Consider the following 19433-nt stretch of genomic DNA (forward strand, 5'->3'; position numbering starts at 1 on the left):
TGGACAGATTTATGGAGGAGAAGTCAATTTATGGCTACCAATCTTGATCCTCCTTGATCTCCAGGTACAAAATACCTTATGAGACCAAGGTGCTCAGGAACAGCAACAGCAGAAAGAACCATTGCTTTCACCTCCTGCACTTGTGAAGCTCCCAAGAGTGAGCCCCCTACTTGAGAAGTAGCAGAGTGCACTGAACTAGATGGACTCTGGTCTGAAATCCCTTGAAGCTGAGTTCTTATGTTCTTCTGTTCTTACAGACCCAGGGATTTTCTGTGCGCTGCCTGTTTTTCTTCTTGAGTTGCCAAAAGCGTTCGGCGGGCAGGGTTAATGAAGCATATTGACTGATCCTCTGCAAGGAGCATCCAGGATTCCGGAGAGACTCGTGAAGCTGTGGAATGCGGCGCCTGGCCAAAGAACTGAAGTCTTGAAAAAAGACCCCGTTTAGCCCCTGGGCTTGGAGGAGACCCACCCCTCTCCGCTGCCTTGGTGGCCAGCTCTACCCCAGATACCTGAAGCTTAGCTGCTTTTATTGGCATGTGTGTGTGAGTGTGTGTGTCGGGGAGGAACGTGTAGCTCCACGGTGAGATTTCCCCCTCCCAGCTGACAAAGAAGAGGTTCGGATGCAGTCAATCCTTGCTGCCTTTTACTGAATCAGACCAATGGTCCTTCAGGGTCAACATCTGTGAGACCGCCTCTCCCCTTATTGCCCTCAAATAATTTGTTGGTGGTCCTGGGCCCCAGGCATGTTCGGCTGGCAATGACATGAGCCAGGGCTTTTACGGCCCTGGCCCCAGTCTGGAGGAACGTTCTCCCTGGAGACAGCCGGGCCCTGCCGAGTCTGACTCAATTCCGCAGGGTCTGTAAAACAGAGTTGTTCCACCAGGCCAGCCGGACATCCCTTTTTCTAAATCATTTCTGGTCCTTGTCTGGGTACGTTTTTAAGTCCCCATGTAGATTTTTTTCAAGCCGTAAGTAGTAGTTCGCCATCTAGAAGAAGAGAAGAAGAGTTTGGATTTATATCCCCCCCCCTCTCTCCTGCAGGAGACTCAAAGGGGCTGACAATCTCCTTGCCCTTCCCCCCTCACAACAAACACCCTGTGAGGTAGGTGGGGCTGAGAGAGCTCTGAGAAGCTGTGACTAGCCCAAGGTCACCCAGCTGGCGTGTGTGGGAGTGCACAGGCTAATCTGAATTCCCCAGATAAGCCTCCACAGCTCAGGCGGCAGAGCTGGGAATCAAACCCGGTTCCTCCAGATTAGATAGACGAGCTCTTAACCTCCTACGCCACTGCTGCTACATTGACATTAGATTTTAGAATTCATGTAATTTGTATTATTGGCATTGTGATCGTTTTCATCCTGTCTGTCAACCACCCTAAGCCCCACTTCGGCTGGGAATTGTGCGGGATATATATATAATAAAATAAAATACTTTCTTACCCGAGTGTAGCCCCATTCGAATCCTGACGGGCACACCAGGAAGGTGTTTCATTGTAAAAGACCCTACCGAGCTGAGGATATCCAATGCCATGTTGGCAATTTCGGCAGCGTGCCTCTGACCATTTCGTTTTGGCAGCCCTGAAGCAACCATGTAGGCATCACCGATGGTTTCCACCTGGAAATCAAGGTCATTTTTGTGATTACACAGCACAAATCCATATGCAGGTTTCCAGTCATGGGAAAGGCCTCAGCCTGGATGCCGTATTGTTGGCCCCCTGGAATAACTGGTTGGCCACTGAGTGAGACAGGAAGCTGGACTAGATGGACCACAGCTCTGATCCAACAGAGCTCTTCTGTGTTAATAGAGGCCTTGGTCTCTATACCCTGTTGCTGGCCCTCCGGAGGAACCGGTTGGCCACTGTGTGAGACAGGATGCTAGACTAGATGGATCCTCACTGTTCTAATCCAGCAGGGCCCTTCTGAGATTCTGATGAAGACCTCGGCCTCTATGTCCTGTTGTTGGCCCTCCAGAGGGACTGGTTGGCCACACTGTCTCATCCAGCAGAGATCGGTTGACTCTTGCTGTTTGATCAAGCAGGGATCTTCTCATATTCATAGGTTCTTTTGGGGATATTCTGTTCATTCCTGGAAGGACCAAATCCCACCACCAGAGGTGGGATCAAACCAGTTCTCATCACTTCTCTAGAAGTGGTTACTAATTTTTTTCTGAGTGCTGAGAAGGGGTTACTAAAGCAACCTCCCTGCCCAATAGGGACTGGAGGTGTGTGTGTGCGGCGGCGCCACTGTTTGAATCCCACCACCACTGGAACCTGTTATTAAAATTTTTGCATCCCACCACTGCCCACCACCCTCTGGTTTCCCTCCTATGTTGGAACTATGTTACCCCCAACTCCGGCCTGACAGGCTGCCAAACCTTGACCTTACCTTGTAAACATCATGATGGCTAATGACAGCATCAAACATGGTGTACAGGTCATTCAGGAGATCCACAATCTCAATGGGCTCGCTGAGGGCAGAGATGGTGGTGAAGCCGATGATGTCACTGAAATAGATGGTGACCTCATCGAAATACTCAGGCTCAACCGTAGCTCCGGTTTTCAGGGTTTCCGCCACCGATCTAAAACGGCAAGAAAAGGCCACGCAAGGGGACTTAAGGGGAGAGTGCACTGTGACATCTTCGCAGAGTAGTGCTTTCACCTTGACGTAAGTTCGGTTCAGGGCACTTTAGTGCGAAATGGGTTTGTTAACAACTGTGATGAGTCTGAGAAACCAGGATTTGGTTTGCAGACCAACATTCAACTCCTGATTTGCATCACCAAATGCTGGACGTAGTCCTTTCCTTTGGTGAGGCTGGGATGGAATCCATATTGCAATGAGGTTGGTATGAAGTGACAAGCCACAAAGTTCATGCTCGGAAGTCACACCAAACGTTAGTTTGACACGGAATAAACCCAGTTCAGCCCATGATTTCATATCCTTCTCGAATTGCAGTGCCCAGAATAATGCGTACCATTCTGGGCACCACAATACAAGAAGGATATTGACAAGCTGGAATGAGTCCAGAGGAGGGCAAGCAAAATGGCAAAAGGTCTAGAATGGGTTCAAGGTGAAGGAAAAGAGGATTCTGGAAGCCCTACTGGCCATGCGCAGCTTGTCTTGCTGTGCTTCAAGATCCCTAGGGAACAAGGAGAAAGACAGTTACTCAAACTTCTTCTTGTTAACATCTGGAAACAATACAACAAGCCTCACATGCTCAACAAGGTTTTCCGAACTCTCACAAAATACGAGTATTTGGGAAGCCCTACTGGGCATGCGCAGCTCGTCATGCTGTGCTTCGAGATCCTTAGGGAACAAGGAGAAAGACAGTTACTCAAACTTCTTCTTGCTAACATCTTGAAACAAAACAACAAGCCTCACATGCTCAACAAGGCAACCGAGGACTCTCACAAAATCACGAGGTGAGGGAAAGCCCTGCACTGTATTGCGCAGCTCGTCATGCTGTGCTTCGAGATCCTTAGGGAACAAGGAGAAAGACAGTTACTCAAACTTCTTCTTGCTAACATCTGGAAACAATACAACAAGCCTCACATGCTCAACAAGGTTTTCCGAACTCTCACAAAATACGAGTATTCGGGAAGCCCTACTGGGCATGCGCAGCTAAATTAAATGCTGTTAACCCGAGATCCTTAGGGAACAAGGAGAAAGAACCAGTTACTCAAACTTCTTCTTTTAACATCTTGAAACAGTACAACATGCACTCCCACATGCTCCAACAAGGCTTTTCGAAGATAAAATCACGGGTATTCGGGAAGCCCTACTGAATCTTGCGCAGCTTATCATGCTGTCGCCGAGATCCTTAGGGAACAAGGAGAAAGACAGTTACTCAAACTTCTTCTTGCTAACATCTGAAAACAAAACAACCAATCACCTGCATATAACAAGGCTTTCCGAACTCTCACAAAATACGAGAATTCGGGAAGCCCTACTGGGCATGCGCAGCTTGTCTTGCTGTGCTTCAAGATCCCCAGGGAACAAGGAGAAAGACAGTTACTCAAACTTCTTCTTGTTAACATCTTCAAACAATACAACAAGCCTCACATGCTCAACAAGGCTTTCTGAATTCTCACAAAATACGAGAATTCAGGAAACAGCTTATCATGCTGTGCTTGGACATGCGCAGCTTATCATGCTGTGCTTCGAGATCCCTAGGGAACAAGGAGAAAGACAGTTACTCAAACTTCTTCTTGTTAGCATTTGGAAACAATACAGTAATGCCCAACAGGGCTTCCCAAACTGAAAAATGAGAGTGAGGGAAGTTGTACTGGGCATGCGGTTTGCTGTGCTACGCTTCAGATTGCAGGGGGAAAGAAGGAGGAAAGAAACACACATTGCTCTGGCTCCTGTGTGGGGCAGGTGAGACAGGTGGAAACAGAAGGTGGGGGGAAGCCTCAGCCCTCCCCTCCCCCTCCCTCCCTCGAGCTGCCCCTGGTTGTTAACTCAAGCACTGAGCCTACAGAGGAAGCATTTGGGTCAGAAGTTTCTCCGTCTTCAGTTTCTCCAGCTCCAGCTCCTCGGTCCTTTCCCGAATCAAATCTTCCAGATTGCTCGAGTATTGTTCCAGCATCCTCAACATGGAGTCGACGATATTGTTCTTCCTGCCTTTGTTGATGGTTTTAAACTGGGTGGAGGGGAAAAAAAATCAAGCTGGATTCATAGCTGTTTACTAGGGATGTCGCTTATTTGAAGGAAACCGCGTCAGTGGATGAAATGGATTTCAGTCCGTTCAACATGACTCGTGCGGGCCGTTTCCCCACTCACCGTTTGTTGCGTGCTACTTTCCCCAAGTAACGCAGGGTCCAGCAGCCCTCCCCACTACAGGGGCGGCGACCACGCAGCCGCCCCAACTCTGCCGCTCTTGCGCCCCCTCAGCATTTGGAACAGCACCTTTTGGATGACGCGTGGGCAGGGGCGTGACGAGGCAAACTGGAGCCCTGGGTAAAACCTGAATTGGATGTCCCCCCCCATGGGTGGCCACCCCACAACAACCAAATTTTTTTTGCACCAGGACATTGGTGCCTGCAGGGGGTGCATTTTTAGACATATCACCACCAAAATTTCAGAGTATTGTCAGGAGACTGTCCTTATGCTACCACCAAGTTTGGTGCACTTTGTTTCAGGGGGGACAAAGTTATGGACCCTCAAAAGGGTAGCCCCCATCTCCTTAGCTCCCATTGGAAAGAATGGGGGATGGGGGCACCCCCTTTGAGGGTCCATAACTTTCCCCCCCCCTGAACCAAACTGCACCAAACCTGGGGGGTATCATTTAGGGTAGTTTCCTGATGAGACCCTAAAAGTTTTGAGACTGTGCCTTCATAAATGTGCCCCCCCAGCCTGCAACCCCCATTGACAGCAATGCAGAAAACTCAATGCAGAACAAAAATTCTTGGGCAAATTTCTGAGATGTCCCTGCAGGGGGCGCATTTTTGGACATATCAGCACCAATATTTCAGGGTATCATCTGGAGACTGTCCTGATGGTACCCCCCAGGTTTGGTGCAGTTTGGTTCAAGGGGGCCAAAGTTATGGACCCTCAAAGGTGTAGCCCCATCTCCTATTAGCTCCCATTGGAAACAATGGGGGATGGGGCACTTGATGATACGCTGAAATTTTGGTGCTGCTAGCCTAAAAACTGCACCCCCTCCAGGCAAAAAAACGGAAAACCACTAAAAATACTCAAAAACAAACCCTGCATTTTTGGTGCCCCCCACAAGGTGATGCCCTGGGCAGCTGCCCACCTTGCCCAATGGGCATTACGCCCCTGCTCATGGGGCAATGGGGAAGCCCGGAAAGTTCCGCCTCCAGAGCTGTGCTCCAGCCAATCAGAACAAAGACCCGCCCTGCCGATCACCAGCGAACGCGTGGATGTGGTGAGTGCTGCTTCTCTGCAGCCGCGGCAGACAGCGAAGCTTTCCTACGGTACAAGCTGAAGTGGGGAGAACGGCCACGCGCTCAAAAGCTGCGATTCATACGAGACTGGTTTGCCTCAGCATTTTTTTTTTTTGAAGTGGGAAATTGCCCACAGTGAGAACACTGCTGAGCGATGCGCACAGACTTAAAGCTGATAGTCCTGCTTATTGCTATAAGATGTCCCAATTCTCAGGAATACAGGCAACGTTTGTGGCTCAGAAGGAGATTATCTGCTTGGTGTGCAGGAGGCCCCAGGTTCAATCCCCAGGGTCTCCAGGTTAAAAAGGACAAGGCAGTAGGTGATGGGGAAGACCCCGGAGAGCTGCTGCCAGTCTAAGGCCCCTTCCGCACGGGCAAAGCGCAGCAGGTTGTTGTTGTTGTTGTTGTTGTTGTTGTTGTTGTTGTTGTTGTTGTTATTATTATTATTAGCATACCTGCATACCTGAGGGATCACCTCTCCCCATATTGCCCTGGTAGGCCCCTCCACTCCTCGGAGGAGGACCTACTCGTGATCCCTGGCCCAAAAATGATCAGGCTGGCCTCGACGAGAGGCAGGGCCATTTCAGCCCTGGCCCCTACCTGGTGGAACAGGCTCCCTAGGGAGATCAGGGCCCTGCGGGACTTACAGAGTTTCCGCAGGGCCTGAAAGACAGACCTGTTCCGCCAGGCGTTTGGCCAGCCTGGTTAAAATAAATAATAATAAAAACATCTACCATGTCATCTGGCCTCCCGTGGGCACAAGGGGGGGAGGGGAGTAGTCAGACGCCATCCACATTTTAAAATGGGTTCTGTTTTTATATAATTGATATTAAATTATGTCTTAATGTTTGTTTTAACCTGTTGTGAACCACCCTGAGCCCTCAGGGGGAGGGCAGTATATAAAACTAATAATAAATAAAATAAAATAAAAATAAATAAAATATACTGCCCTATCCCCGAAGGGCTCAGGGCGGTGTTCAGCACGGCAGTACCATGTTGCCATCAGGGTGCTCGTATGCCTCCATGCAGACAGTGAACAGACCCTTTGCACGAAGGCGCATTTTTTTCCACTCACCTCCCTCTACTGCGTAGCTACGAAGCCAGGCAGGCATGGACCTCCACAGCCATGCTGCCATCCCTTGCCCCTCCGTAGCTATGCAGCAGAGAAGCGGGGGACTGAAAAAAAAGAGGGAAGCGGGGCCAAGTAATACGCCGTTCGCTCAGCCGTGGCTGCAATCCGTGTTAAAACTAAAGAATCACTGATAGTGCAATTCTTGAAAAACCCAGGTTGGGGGGGGACACGGAGTGGACTCATGTTAGGAGCAGGATCTGCGTGAAGTCCCCACCCCCAACACAGGTTTTATACTGTGGTTAGTCTGCAGAAGGGGCCTAAGTAGATAATACTGAGGCAGCTTCATATGTTCATGTGAATATTTTGAGGGTCTTCACAAGTAAAGGATAACTTTATTTGGAATACACAAAGGAAGGAAGACAGAGAAAATAGAGTTGGAAGGGATATGAAGGGTCATCTAGTCCAACCTCTTGAACAATGCAGAAAATTTACAACTAACTTCCCCCTACCCAGAGGTGGGATCCAACCAGTTCTCACCACTTCTCTAGAAGTGGTTACTCATTTTTTCTGGGTGCCGAGAAGGGGTTACTAAAGCAACCTTCCTGCCCAATAGGGACTGGAGGAGTGCGTGTGCGGCGGTGCCACTGTTTGAATCCCACCACCACCAGAACCTGTTATTAAAATGTTTGGATCCCACCACTGCCCCTACCCCTGCCCTCTGCCTGTGACTGCTGCTGTTTGACAGTGAAATGCACTACCTAGGAGCATGGTGGAGTCTCCTTCTTTGGAGGTTTTTAAACAGAGCCTGGATGAACGTATGTTGGGAGTGCTTTGACTGTGTGTTCCTGCATTGCAGGGGGTTGGACTTGATGGCCTTTGGGGTCTCTTCCAACTCTGTGATTCCATGATTCTATGCCCAGAGAAGAGCACCTCCAGGATCTCTGACCAATCTGACCAGGAGGAAAATGGTGGCTTTGGAGGGTGGACTGTATGACACTGAGGTCCCTTCCGCCCCCAAATGCTCCCCCTCCTTTGCACCCCACCCAAATCCCCACATCTTTCCCAAATCTGGAGTCGGCAACCCTGTGCAAGAAATATATTTTTGAATCTCTCCCTCCTGGCTATTTGCAAATCTCCAAGAGAAGGGTTGAGATACCGGACTCCACGATGCAATCAGAAGTCTCAGACGACTACCTGCCATAAGGTATGGTCATCCCTGTCGCACCACACCCAAGGGAATTTAAAGTCTCTCAATTTGGCTTGCGGTATGCCATAAGCGGACGAACCTGTTCGAAGATCTCATCAAATGCGGGCCTTCTATCCGGTGATTCGCTCCAGCACTGTTTCATCAGCTGGATACAGTCCAAGGGGGCGCTGTCCAGAGAAACATTCGGACGCAACGAGGGTGGAGTTTTTTTCAGCTTGCGTATAATTTCTGAAATAAATACAGCTCACCTACCTTTAGGCCCAGACGGAAATAGCCTGAGCTAGTCCAATCCCACCATATATCGTAGCGGTGGCGAACCTATGGCACGGGTGCCAGAGGTGGCACTCCGGAAGAAAACTCCTTTCTGTAATGGGCACACGTGCACAGAGTTCATTATGTGGGGGGGGGTGGAAAATCACCCCCACACACACACACACATTTAGGCTAGCCTGTGGATGATCCTTTACTTGGGAGTAAGCTCGGTTGCTGGCAATGGGGCTTGCTTCTGAGTATACCCTGCTAGGGTCGTGATTCACTCATTCGAAGCATTGCATGGTTCAATGTATTGTCGAAGGCTTTCACGGCCGGAATCACTGGGGTGCTGTGTGGTTTCCGGGCTGTAGCGGAGTATTCTAGCAACGTCTCATTTTAGCCTGCATCTGTGGCACAGCGTCTTCCAAGGATCTGATGTTGGAAAAGCAACAGTGACCTTGCTATCTCCTGTGTTACTCCCATGCTATAGTCTTCATTGCTACTCATACTTCTATTCAGATGCCCTCAACTATTGACCTGGTTGCCTTCTTTGTTACTCACAGACAATGTTTCTCCACCCACCCTGGACACTCCAACAGATATATATACTCCACTTGCTTTCCCAACATCAGATCCTCTGAAGATGCCAGCCACAGATGCAGGCGAAACGTCAGGAGAGAATGCTGCTAGAACAGAGGCCACTACAGCCCAGAAACTGCTTCACCCATTGCATGGATTTTGCTTCACCAATGGCTTACTCCCAAGTAGCGATGCGCCCTCAGAGCCAACCATTTTTTTCTTAAAGCTAAAACCCTTACTCAGCATTCAGGTTAAATTGCCGTGTTGGCACTTTGCGATAAATAAGTGGGTTTGGGGTTGCAATTTGGGCACTCGGTCTGGAAAAGGTTCACCATCACTGATATATCGGAAGCTAAGCAGGGTTGTCCCTGGTTTGTTCGGGGACGGAGATCCCCAAGGAAGTCCCAGAATTGCTACATAGAGGCAAGCAACAGCAAGCCCCATTTGAATGTCTCTTGCCTTGAAAAATCCCATTGTGACTTGACAGCAAAAACAGAACAAAACCTTTGGCTTAGATACTTTCTTGTTTGGTATAGTGGTCAAGAGCAGGTTGACTCTAATTTGGAGAACTGAGTTCGGTTTCCCACTCCTCCGCACGAGTAGCAGACCGGAACTGGATTGGTTTCCCCTCTCCTCCATATGAAGCCTGCTGGGTGATCTGGCCTGCTCACAGTTCTCTCAGAACTCTCTCAGCCTCGCCTACCTCTCAAGGTGTCGGTTGTGGGCAGAGGAAGGGAAGGGGTTTTTAAGCTGCTTTGAGACTCCTTACGGTTGCGAAAAGTGGGGTACAAATCTAAACTATTCTTCTGTCTAATTCTATAATCCTAGCCACATGGCATTATTCATCAATTTATATGGCACCGGTACCCAGTCTTTTTGAAAGGAGAAAGAAAATGGCCACACCAGCCAGGAGATGAAAAATAATTCTAAGACCAATGGTGCAAAATAAGGTGGATTTCATACAGGCCAAATATAACAGGTGTAGGATGCCTTACGCGGCCTGGGACCTTCGTACCCTCAGGACCGCATTACCCCATATGTCCCTACTCGGCCTCTGCGCTCAGCAGAGGCCAATCTGCTGGTGGTCCCTGGCCCCTCGATGATACGGCTGGCTTCCCGACGCCTTGAACCCAGGGCCTTCTGGCCCTGTGCCCCGGCCTGGTGGAACACTCTTCCTCCAGCTGTCCGGGCCCTGCGGGACAGCAATTGAGTGAATTCCGCAGGGCCTGCTAAAGACTGGAGTTGTTCCACCCGGGCCTTTGGAGGATAACCAGCCATTGAATGGTGCCCCCTTTTGTTCTCGTCTCTGCCTATATTTTACACATCTTATTGGCCGGGCCTAGCAGTCTTCCCGTTGGGAGGAGTTTTAACAAGAGGGTTTTAGCAGGGGTGCCTTTGAATTTCGAGAAATTTGACATTTGAATTTGATTTTTTAACCGCTGTTTTAAAAGGGATTGGTAATTGATTTGTATGGATGTTCAATTGTTTAATCTTGTTTGTTTTTAGCTGTATTATTATGATTTGATTTTTGTTGTACACCGCCCAGAGCCCCTCCGAGGGATGGGGAAGCGGTATATAGGAGTAAACAATAAATAAATAAATAAATAAATAAATAAATAAATAAATAAATAAATAAATAAATAAATAAATAAATAAATAAATAAACAAACTGGCGGGGGGCGGGGGGGCGGCACAGGTCCCATTCCCAAAATGAATTTGGTCTGTTTTATTCCCCTCAACCAGGGATCTTCAAAAATCACTGTACCAGCAGTCCTTTTGCACAATCCCGGGTTGGAGACGCTGCCGCATAAGAAACATAAGAAACATAAGAACAAGCCAGCTGGATCAGACCAGAGTCCATCTAGTCCAGCTTTCTGCTACTTGCAGTGAGCCCCACCAGGTGCGCTTTAGGGGAGCTCTCACATGCCAGGAGGTGAAAGCAATGTGCCTTCCTGCGGCTGTTGCTCCCGAGCACCTGGACTGTTAAGGCATTTGCAATCTCAGATCAAAGGGGATCAAGATTGGTAGCCATAAATCGACTTCTCCTCCATAAATCTGTCCAAGCCCCTTTTAAAGAGTTATCCAGGATTAGTGGCCATCACCACCTCCTGTGGCAGCATATTCCAAACACCAATCACCGCGTTGGTAGAAGAAGTGTTTCCTTTGTGATACATCCTAATTCTTCCCCAGCATTTTCAATGAATGCCCCTGGTTCTAGTATTGTTGAGAAAGGAGAAAAAATTTCTCCCTGTCAGCCTTTCTATCCCATGCACTCCAATTTTTATAGACTTCAATCATATCCCCCTCAGACGTCTCCTCTCCAAACTAAAGAGTCCCAAACGCTGCAGCCTCTCCTCATAAGGAAGGCGCTCTAGTCCCTCAATCATCCTCGTGTTGCATGAAAGCAACAGGCACCCGTTCACTTTCAGGGAGACTCCACCTGCCCGCCATTGTGTGCCGGTTGCCTTACATGTTGTGGGCAGATTTTCGGAGCATCCGACAGCACACAAAGTCCGCCAAGCACGTTGTCTCCCCGTGACAGCAAGTATGGCTGATCTACAGCAACATGTTTATTGTTACCCAGCCATTTCAGGGAGGTCCCTTTTCCTTTTCCTTTGTGTGTTGCACATGTGTAGCTATGCAGCCAATTGTATTGTGGGATGATTGGCAAGGTCGCGGGGGTTCATTTCCATATGCTTGCGCCACTTGGCACACTACCTGTATTGCTTAATAAACCCTGCTCAAAGGAGAGCCATGATGCTCGCCAGGTTTAATGTTATGCCTTCTGCCTTGTTACATGGCAGATTTAATAAGCAAGAAAAGGTTAAAAGATTGGGCCCATGTAATGATGGCTCAGTTGAATCTCTGGCCCACCAATTACGACACTGTCTCAGATTCAAGGAAATCAGATCCAAGTATGTGAATCTTACTCCTTTACATTGACCCGATCTCCCCAATTTAATTAGATTACACTACTTGTTGGACAATCCTGATCCTTCTCTCTGTATGATAGTGGCAGACTTTCTCCTGGAAATTACTAAACGCCAGTAGGTTTCCTTCGACCCAACATTTATTTCCTGTATTGTATATGCTTTTTCATCTGTTTTTATTATTGTTGTACTGTTGTCTATGCCAATAAAGGCTTGCTATCCATATGCTTGCGCAGTTACACATGAGTTGCAGGAAAAAATTTTTTAAAAGAGAAGCGTCTCCATGCGAATGTGCGAAAGCAACCCAGACTGTTTCCGTGGGCGCCCGAACAGGTGAAGGGCAGACATGCGAAGGGGGAAAAGGAAAACAGGTTCCTTTATAACGACTGGAACCTCTTATAAACCTGCTGTGCAGAATCCACTAAGGCTAAAAAAAAGAAACTGAACTTATACCCATATTTGGAAAATTACTGCAAGACTGAGAGAAGGCTTTTGGTAAAAAACCATTGGAAATTTTTGGAAATTTGAATTAATAAAATATATTTTGCCTTAATTTGCACCACCAATCTCGGTCCAGTTTTTGTTTTGTTTTTGGAATTCTGACAGCCAGGGGCACAGGCACAAAATGGCTGCCGCCACTCACATTCAGTCACACCAGGAAGATCTCTGTGTTGTGGAGGCCGCAGCTGTCAAAAAAAATCTCCACAGCCGATCAAATCTCAGAAATCCACTTGGCCCTTCCCACTTTCTGTAAACAGGTGGCAGGCAAAAGGAAAGGTGTCAGCAGGTGCCATGGCTCCCATGAGCACATTGTTGGGGGGTATCTGGGATATCCTGCCTGATTGCATTCTTGAAACCCGCATGCATTTTGTTAAAGAACATGCCACAGTCTGAATTCTCACCTTCAGCTGAGGCTTGTGACGTGCAATACGGTGGGCCCCGTAAGACGACTTCTTGGAGGACGATGGCAAAGCTGTACACATCACCCTTTAAGGTGCCTTTCGGGAATATTGCGGAATCTCTCAGCAACTCTGGAGCTGTCCAGAGCAATTCTGAGGGGAGAAGGAAGGAAAAAAGTTTATTCTAATCTATGCAGAAGGAGTTTTTCCCCCTCTTATCCTGTACTCAGAAACAAAGAGACAAATAATTCCGTGGCACTGTGCTGATCCATACTGGATGTTTCAAAAAGTTTTATACTATCACGGCTCCCTCCAAGGAATCCTGGTGACGAATTCTGCTTAGAGACCTTTCGTCCCTTCTCACTCTACTACAATTCCCAGGTTCTCGGGACAGATGAAATAATTGTTACACCAATGTATTGTTGAAGGCTTTCACGGCCGGAATCACTGGGGTGCTGTGTGGTTTCCAGGCTGTATGGCCGTGTTCTGGCAGCATTCTCTCCTGACATTTCGCCTGCATCTGTGGCTGGCATCTTCAAAGGATCTGAAGATGCCAGCCACAGACCTGTAGCCGAGAAGCAACCAGAATGCCTCTCAAAACTATTCACATAATCTTCAGCTCTGTAACACCAGTCGTGCTTATAGGGTCTCCAACGTGGTGCCCGTGGATGCATAGTGCCCGTGGACAGTGATTTTAGAAAGTGGGCAGGGCCAGGTGGGACTTTGGTCTAGCAGGGTTTATAACCAGCCATCAGAGATCCGATTAGCCATGTGAGCTTGTGTAATACTGAAAAAAAATTGGTGAAATTCGGATTCAGATTTATTTGGATTTTAAATTATTGTTAAAGCCCAAAAAACCTCAACTATCTGATTTGGTAAACCGGAATATTTTCGGATTTTCCAAAAAAATTCAGCTCCGTTTGAATTTTTAGGTATTTTTGTTGTGTTTACAGTTTTCGGCCTGTAGGGGGCGCATTTTGTAAGTTAGCAGCACCGAAACTGCTGGGTATCTTCAGGAGACTCTCTTGAAGAAATCAACTGGGTTTGGTGAGGTTTGGTACAGGAGGTCCAATTTCATAGACCCCCCCCCCCGAGGGAGTGCCCTCATCCCCCATTGTTTCCAATGGGAACTAATAGGAGATGGGGGCTACCCCTTTGAGGGTACATAAAATTGCACCCCCTGAACCAAACTTTACCAAACCTGGGTGATATCATCAAGGGAGTTTCCGGAAGACACCCTGCAAGTTATGGTGCTGATATCTTAAAAATGCACCCCTGACAGGCACTCCAAGAAATGTCCCCAGATTCTCCTTTTGAACTGATCAGGCTCCATTGCAGCTCATGGGACATTTCTGGGTGTGTGCAAGCAGGCTTCAGGGTGGCTTCAGGAGGTCCCACTTGTAAGAACACCCAGGTTTGGTGACCTTTGCTTCAGGGAACAGTGGGAGATGGGTCCTTTCCCTTTGAGGGTCCATAAAATTGGACCCCCTGAAGCAAAGTCCACCCAACCTGGGTGGTCTTACCAGGAGGGTCTCCTGAAAACACTCCGAAGGTTTGGTGCTTCTACCTTGAAAAATATGCACTCTGCTTACACACAGAGAGAAATGACCCCATTGGCTGCAATGGAGTCACGTCAGATCGAAGAATCCGCCAGGCTCTTCAGCAACTGGTGGGAAAATGTCAAACCATAGACTTAAATGGGGCTTGCAGTTATGCCCAGCTGGCTCTGTGCTGGAGATTTTATTGGGGGCTCTGGTGAGGTTATTTATTTATTTATTTATTTATTTATTTATTTATTTATTTATTTATTTATTTATTTATATTAAATTTATATTAAATTTCTATAGCCCATCCTCTATAGCCCATCCTCGAAGGGCTCTGGGCGGTGTACAGCATAAAAACCATACAATATCAGATAAAAGAACTACTACTAATCAATAAAACTCATTGAAGGAGCAGCAGTGTAAAGGAGCAGCAGTGGCGTAGTGGCTAAGAGCAGGTTACTCTGATCTGGAGGAACCAGGTTTGATTCCCAGCTCTGCTACTTGAGTTGTGGAGGCTTATCTGGGGAATTCAGATTAGCTTATGCACTCCCACACACGCCAACTGGGTGACCTTGGGCTAGTCACAGCTTCTCGGAGCTCTCTCAGCCCCACCTACCTCACAGGGTGTTTGTTGTGAGGGGGGAAGGGCAAGGAGATTGTAAGCCCCCTTTGAGTCTCCTATAGGAGAGAAAGGGGGGATATAAATCCAAACTCTTCTTCTTCTTCTTCTTCTTCTTCTTCTAAAACTCCATATAGACAGCGGTTAATACAGTTAAATAATTAAAAAATTAAAAAATTAAATAAGAGGCGTCCAGAAAACCCGCATTTAAAACCTTCCCCAAAGAGGGAGAACAGCGGGCCCCTCAATATCAGGGTTACCCTGATGTAAAACAGCACAGGGAGCGAAGAGGGGCACCACCATCAGCGGCTGGGCACTCCAAAGGCCCGGTGGAACAACACAGTCTTACAGGCCCTGCGGAACTCGCCAAGATCCCGCAGGGCCCGGACAGCTGGAGAGAGGGTGTTCCACCAGGCCGGGGCCAGAGCTGTAAAGGTCCTGGCCCGCGTGGAGGCCAGCCGCATCATTGAGGGGCCGGGAACCACCAGCAAGTTGGCCTCTGCCGAGCACAGAGACCGAGTAGGGACATATGGGGTAATACAGTCCCGAAGGTACGAGGGTCCCAGGCCGTGTAACGCCTTTGCTCTGCGTGGGGGCACCAAATTTCCCACAGGGCTGCAATCACCAGCACCCAGCTCGGAGCTTATCAGAAGCACTGGGCAGCGTGCTGACAGTTCTTCAGATACCCCCAATACAGCACAGAAACATAGGGCTGCTCCCTACTAGTGCTTTAAGTGTAATAGAACTTATGCAGGGGTATTTGCAGAGAGAAGAGCTAAACCACCATTCCCTAGCGCTGCACCCCTGACTCATATTCCCTTCCCACAGCTGTTTTAGGTGCCAAATTACACATCTGGAGTTCAAATTAAAGAGCTCTTAACATTTTATGTACTTTGAGTCCTGGGCTCCCACCAGAAACTAAAGCTCTCGTTACATATTCTGTCTTTTAAAATAGAGTGAGAGCTGTTTTGCTGTAAGGATAACATGATCGTTTTATCTACTTTCTCCACTCTTCCGTAGGACCCAGACCTTTACATTCATACCTTCAGCAGGTGGCTGAATATTTACAGGTTGCTGGGCTGCCAAAAATTCACTGTAGCCGTAATCGGTGATCCTCAGGACAAACCGCCCGTCCACCAGACAGTTTCGAGACTTCAGGCGTCCGTGGAGAATATCCCGGTGGTGTAAATATTTCATTCCCTGTTAGACAGAGAGGTTTAAGATGTTTCTTGCCTTGATCTCAGCGACAGAAGGACCCGAGAATATAAGATCAGTCTAAAGTTGGTGTAGTTGTTCCAGTAGGGACAGGGTAATTCTAAAGTAGGCTGGCTATTTGCCTGTGGGTGGCATGAAAGGGCCTTAATCCCCACCCTTGACAAACTGAGGACCAGGGGGAAAAGATAGGAAGAGAACCCAATTTGAGGCTGCGAGTTCCCTGAAGAAAGGGTGGAATGAAAAAGAAGATCTGACCACCTCTTCCGTTATAACCCCCATCGGACATTAAGATCAGGAGCGAAGTGACTCCTAATTACCTCTGGTCCTAATTACCTCTGGCCCTTGGGAGGTCAACCAAACCAAACCCAAACCCAAACCCAAACCCAAACCCAAACCCAAACCCAAACCCAAACCCAAACCCAAACCCAAACCCAAACCCAAACCCAAACCCCAATCCTCGCTGTGCGAAATAAGAAGGGACTTACTTTAATCAAGTCTGTCAGGAGAGAGGATTTAAACATCCAGTCCAGCTTGATTTCTGTATTCTGCAGCAAATCCTCCAGGCTCCCACGGGAGCAGAATGCCACCACCATGGCCGAGAGGCTGCCGTCAGACAACAGACCTAGGAATGGATTCACGTTTTCGTGGCGTAGGTCCTTCATCTGTGGAAGAAGAAGAAGAAGAAGAAGAAGAAGAAGAAGAAGAAGAAGAAGAGGAGGAGGAGGAGGAGGAGGAGGAGGTGGTGGTGGTGGTGGTGGTGGTGGTTTGGATTTATACCCCACCTTTCTCTCCTGTAAGGAGACTCAAGGTGGCTTACAAAATCTTTTCCCTTCCTCTCCCCACAATAGACACCTTGTGAGATAGGTGGGCTGAGAGAGTTCCGGAGAACTGTGACTGGCCCAAGGTCACCCATCAGGCTTCATGTGGAGGAGTGCGGAAACACATCTGGTTCACCAGATAAGCCTCTGCCACTCAGGTGGAGAAGTGGGAAATCAAACCTGGTTCTCCAGATTAGAATTCACCTGCTCCTAACCACTACACCACTCTGGCTCTCCTTGAGCTTTGTGAGGAAGAAAGGTGGCTAATAAAAGTTTAAAATATATAAATAGAAACAAATAATTTCTACCTTGCTTAAAAAGGAGGTGGCAGGGAGCTTCAGGTCACCGGACGATCCGCACTCCAGCTTCTTCAACCACACCCAATTTCCCTGCCCACGAAGAGCATAAGAGAACAATTAAGAAAGGCCAGAGGCTGGTGATGGATTTCAAATTGTTGCCAGTCTGACCTATGGTGGACCAAGGGGACTCTGTTTGGAAGACAGTGGCATCTCTGCCCGCCTCAACCAACCCTTGGGGCGCCTAGCATTGCAGTGCCCAAATGGGGCGCCCATTCCTTGCACCCTAAGGAGAAAGAACTATTTGTCTCCCTCCAAGCCAGCTTGCCCAATGCCTCTCTCACACCCTTCCTGACAAGTGAACACAAAGTCCTCCCTCTGGAGAGAGTTCCCATTTCCAGCCCTGGACCATACCCCCCTGTGAAGACAATGGATGTGGTAATGTGCTTGCCTGCCCAGTGTTGTACTAACTAATGTTTCTTCCTTTGACTAATACCTTTAACGACCACCCCATTTACATTGCTATTATTTTACAGCTGTAATTTCATCAGCTAACTTCCCCCTTGGAGACACTCCCAAGCCTGCAGCATCAGGCTGATGTCTCCACCCATTAGATCAACGACCCATCAAGGCTGATGTCAGTCTCTCTCGTCTTTCCCCAGAAAGGCAGGAATTTTTTTTGTCCTTGGAGATTAAGGATCACTCAGCACAACCCTGAGGGTCCATTTTTCCCTATAAGAAGCCCCTTCTCCTAATGTTCAATATCTCTGGACACCTCTCTGTCTGTGATATTGGTCCACACTGCATTGTTCTTCCAGAACTAATTGTGGGGTAACTCAGTTCTGCTGATCGGACCATTTTGCTCCAAGATCACATGACTATAACCCTTATTCCCCAATTTTCTCACCTATTCCAGACCTATCCCCTAACAACTGCTTATATTCTAAGATTGTGTGTGTGTGTTCTGCTGCTTTGATTTTGTGTGCTTGTGTACCTTCATTTCCCTAAAAAAAACCTGTTAAACTTTATTCACTCTCCTGTGAGTTTCTTGCAAAAGTTGACTAAGATATACATAGGCAAACAAGGTTTCACGTTGCCCGACCTCTAGCTAAGTCAAGAGTCCACTCCTGATAATCCCACACTTGGGTAACAAAACTAAATTTTGCACAAACTCAAGGGTCCCCCGAGGGTTACCAACCACACTCTTTAAAGAATACCTGTACACTTTTAAGTCATGGCACTTTGTTATTATTTTTGACCTACGGCAGGGAGATTTTATGCTCAAAAATGGAAAGGTCCATTAATCGGTGGGGGAGTAAAGAAAGCCCCTTGTAAGAGGTGAGGCAGACCCCTAACTTGGACCAAGAGCAAGAACGGCAAGTAAAAGCTGTTCCAACAGAGAACCAGAACATCTTTGCAAAGTTTAAAGATAAAACAGATTGGCAGGACCACTCCTGATTCAATAATAAGTAGTGGGTGGGAGTTTTGTGAGATGTGAGTTTTGTGGGTGGGAGTTTTGTGAGAATAAGTAGTGGGTGGGAGTTTTGTGAGATGGCTTCATTGCCTGACTTATAAGCCTAGCAATGTGGTTTAGAGTATTGTAGGTGACTTTTATTCATCCATCCATTCATTCATTCATTCATTCATTCATTCATTCATTCATTCATTCATTTTATTCTTTCAACCGTTATACCGCCCCATCCCCAAAGGGCTCTGGGTGGTGTACAACAGACAGTCGCATCAATAAAACAGCTAAAACCATTAAAAGCAGCGATAAAAATAAAGGTTAAACATAACAACTAATTATTATGAATAAAAGTGGCGTCCAGCAACCCCATTTGTTTAAAAAAAATCCTCTCTCAGGAGGGAGGAGCGGCAAGTCCCAAGATGGCAAAAGGCCCAGATGTAGATGTGTTCCACCAGGCCGGGGCCAAAGCCACAATGGCCCTGGCCCGCGTGGAGGCCAGCCGTATCATCGAGGGGCCAGGGACCACCAGTAAATTGGCCTCCACTGAACGAAGAGGCCATACAGGGACGTATGGGGTGATGCGGTCTCGAAGATACGAGGGCCCCAGGCCGCGTAAGACCTTTTAGGGTTG

General features: G+C 47.9%; 1 protein-coding gene across 1 annotated transcript in view; it reads right to left on the reverse strand.

Annotated features, from left to right (window-relative positions):
* The window catches only part of GUCY2F (guanylate cyclase 2F, retinal), a 55405-nt gene that overhangs the window by 6792 nt on the left and 29180 nt on the right, over positions 1-19433 (reverse strand). The window contains exons 10-17 of the mRNA XM_048493054.1: positions 17347-17427; positions 16706-16882; positions 16074-16205; positions 12846-13026; positions 8262-8410; positions 4473-4636; positions 2383-2575; positions 1438-1612 (exon numbers count right to left, since the gene is read on the reverse strand). Coding sequence (XP_048349011.1) covers positions 1438-1612; positions 2383-2575; positions 4473-4636; positions 8262-8410; positions 12846-13026; positions 16074-16205; positions 16706-16882; positions 17347-17427 — 1252 coding nt within the window. The remainder of the gene's footprint in view (positions 1-1437; positions 1613-2382; positions 2576-4472; positions 4637-8261; positions 8411-12845; positions 13027-16073; positions 16206-16705; positions 16883-17346; positions 17428-19433) is intronic.

Source organism: Sphaerodactylus townsendi, linkage group LG04 (assembly GCF_021028975.2).
Source record: "Sphaerodactylus townsendi isolate TG3544 linkage group LG04, MPM_Stown_v2.3, whole genome shotgun sequence".
NCBI classification, from domain to species: domain Eukaryota; kingdom Metazoa; phylum Chordata; class Lepidosauria; order Squamata; family Sphaerodactylidae; genus Sphaerodactylus; species Sphaerodactylus townsendi.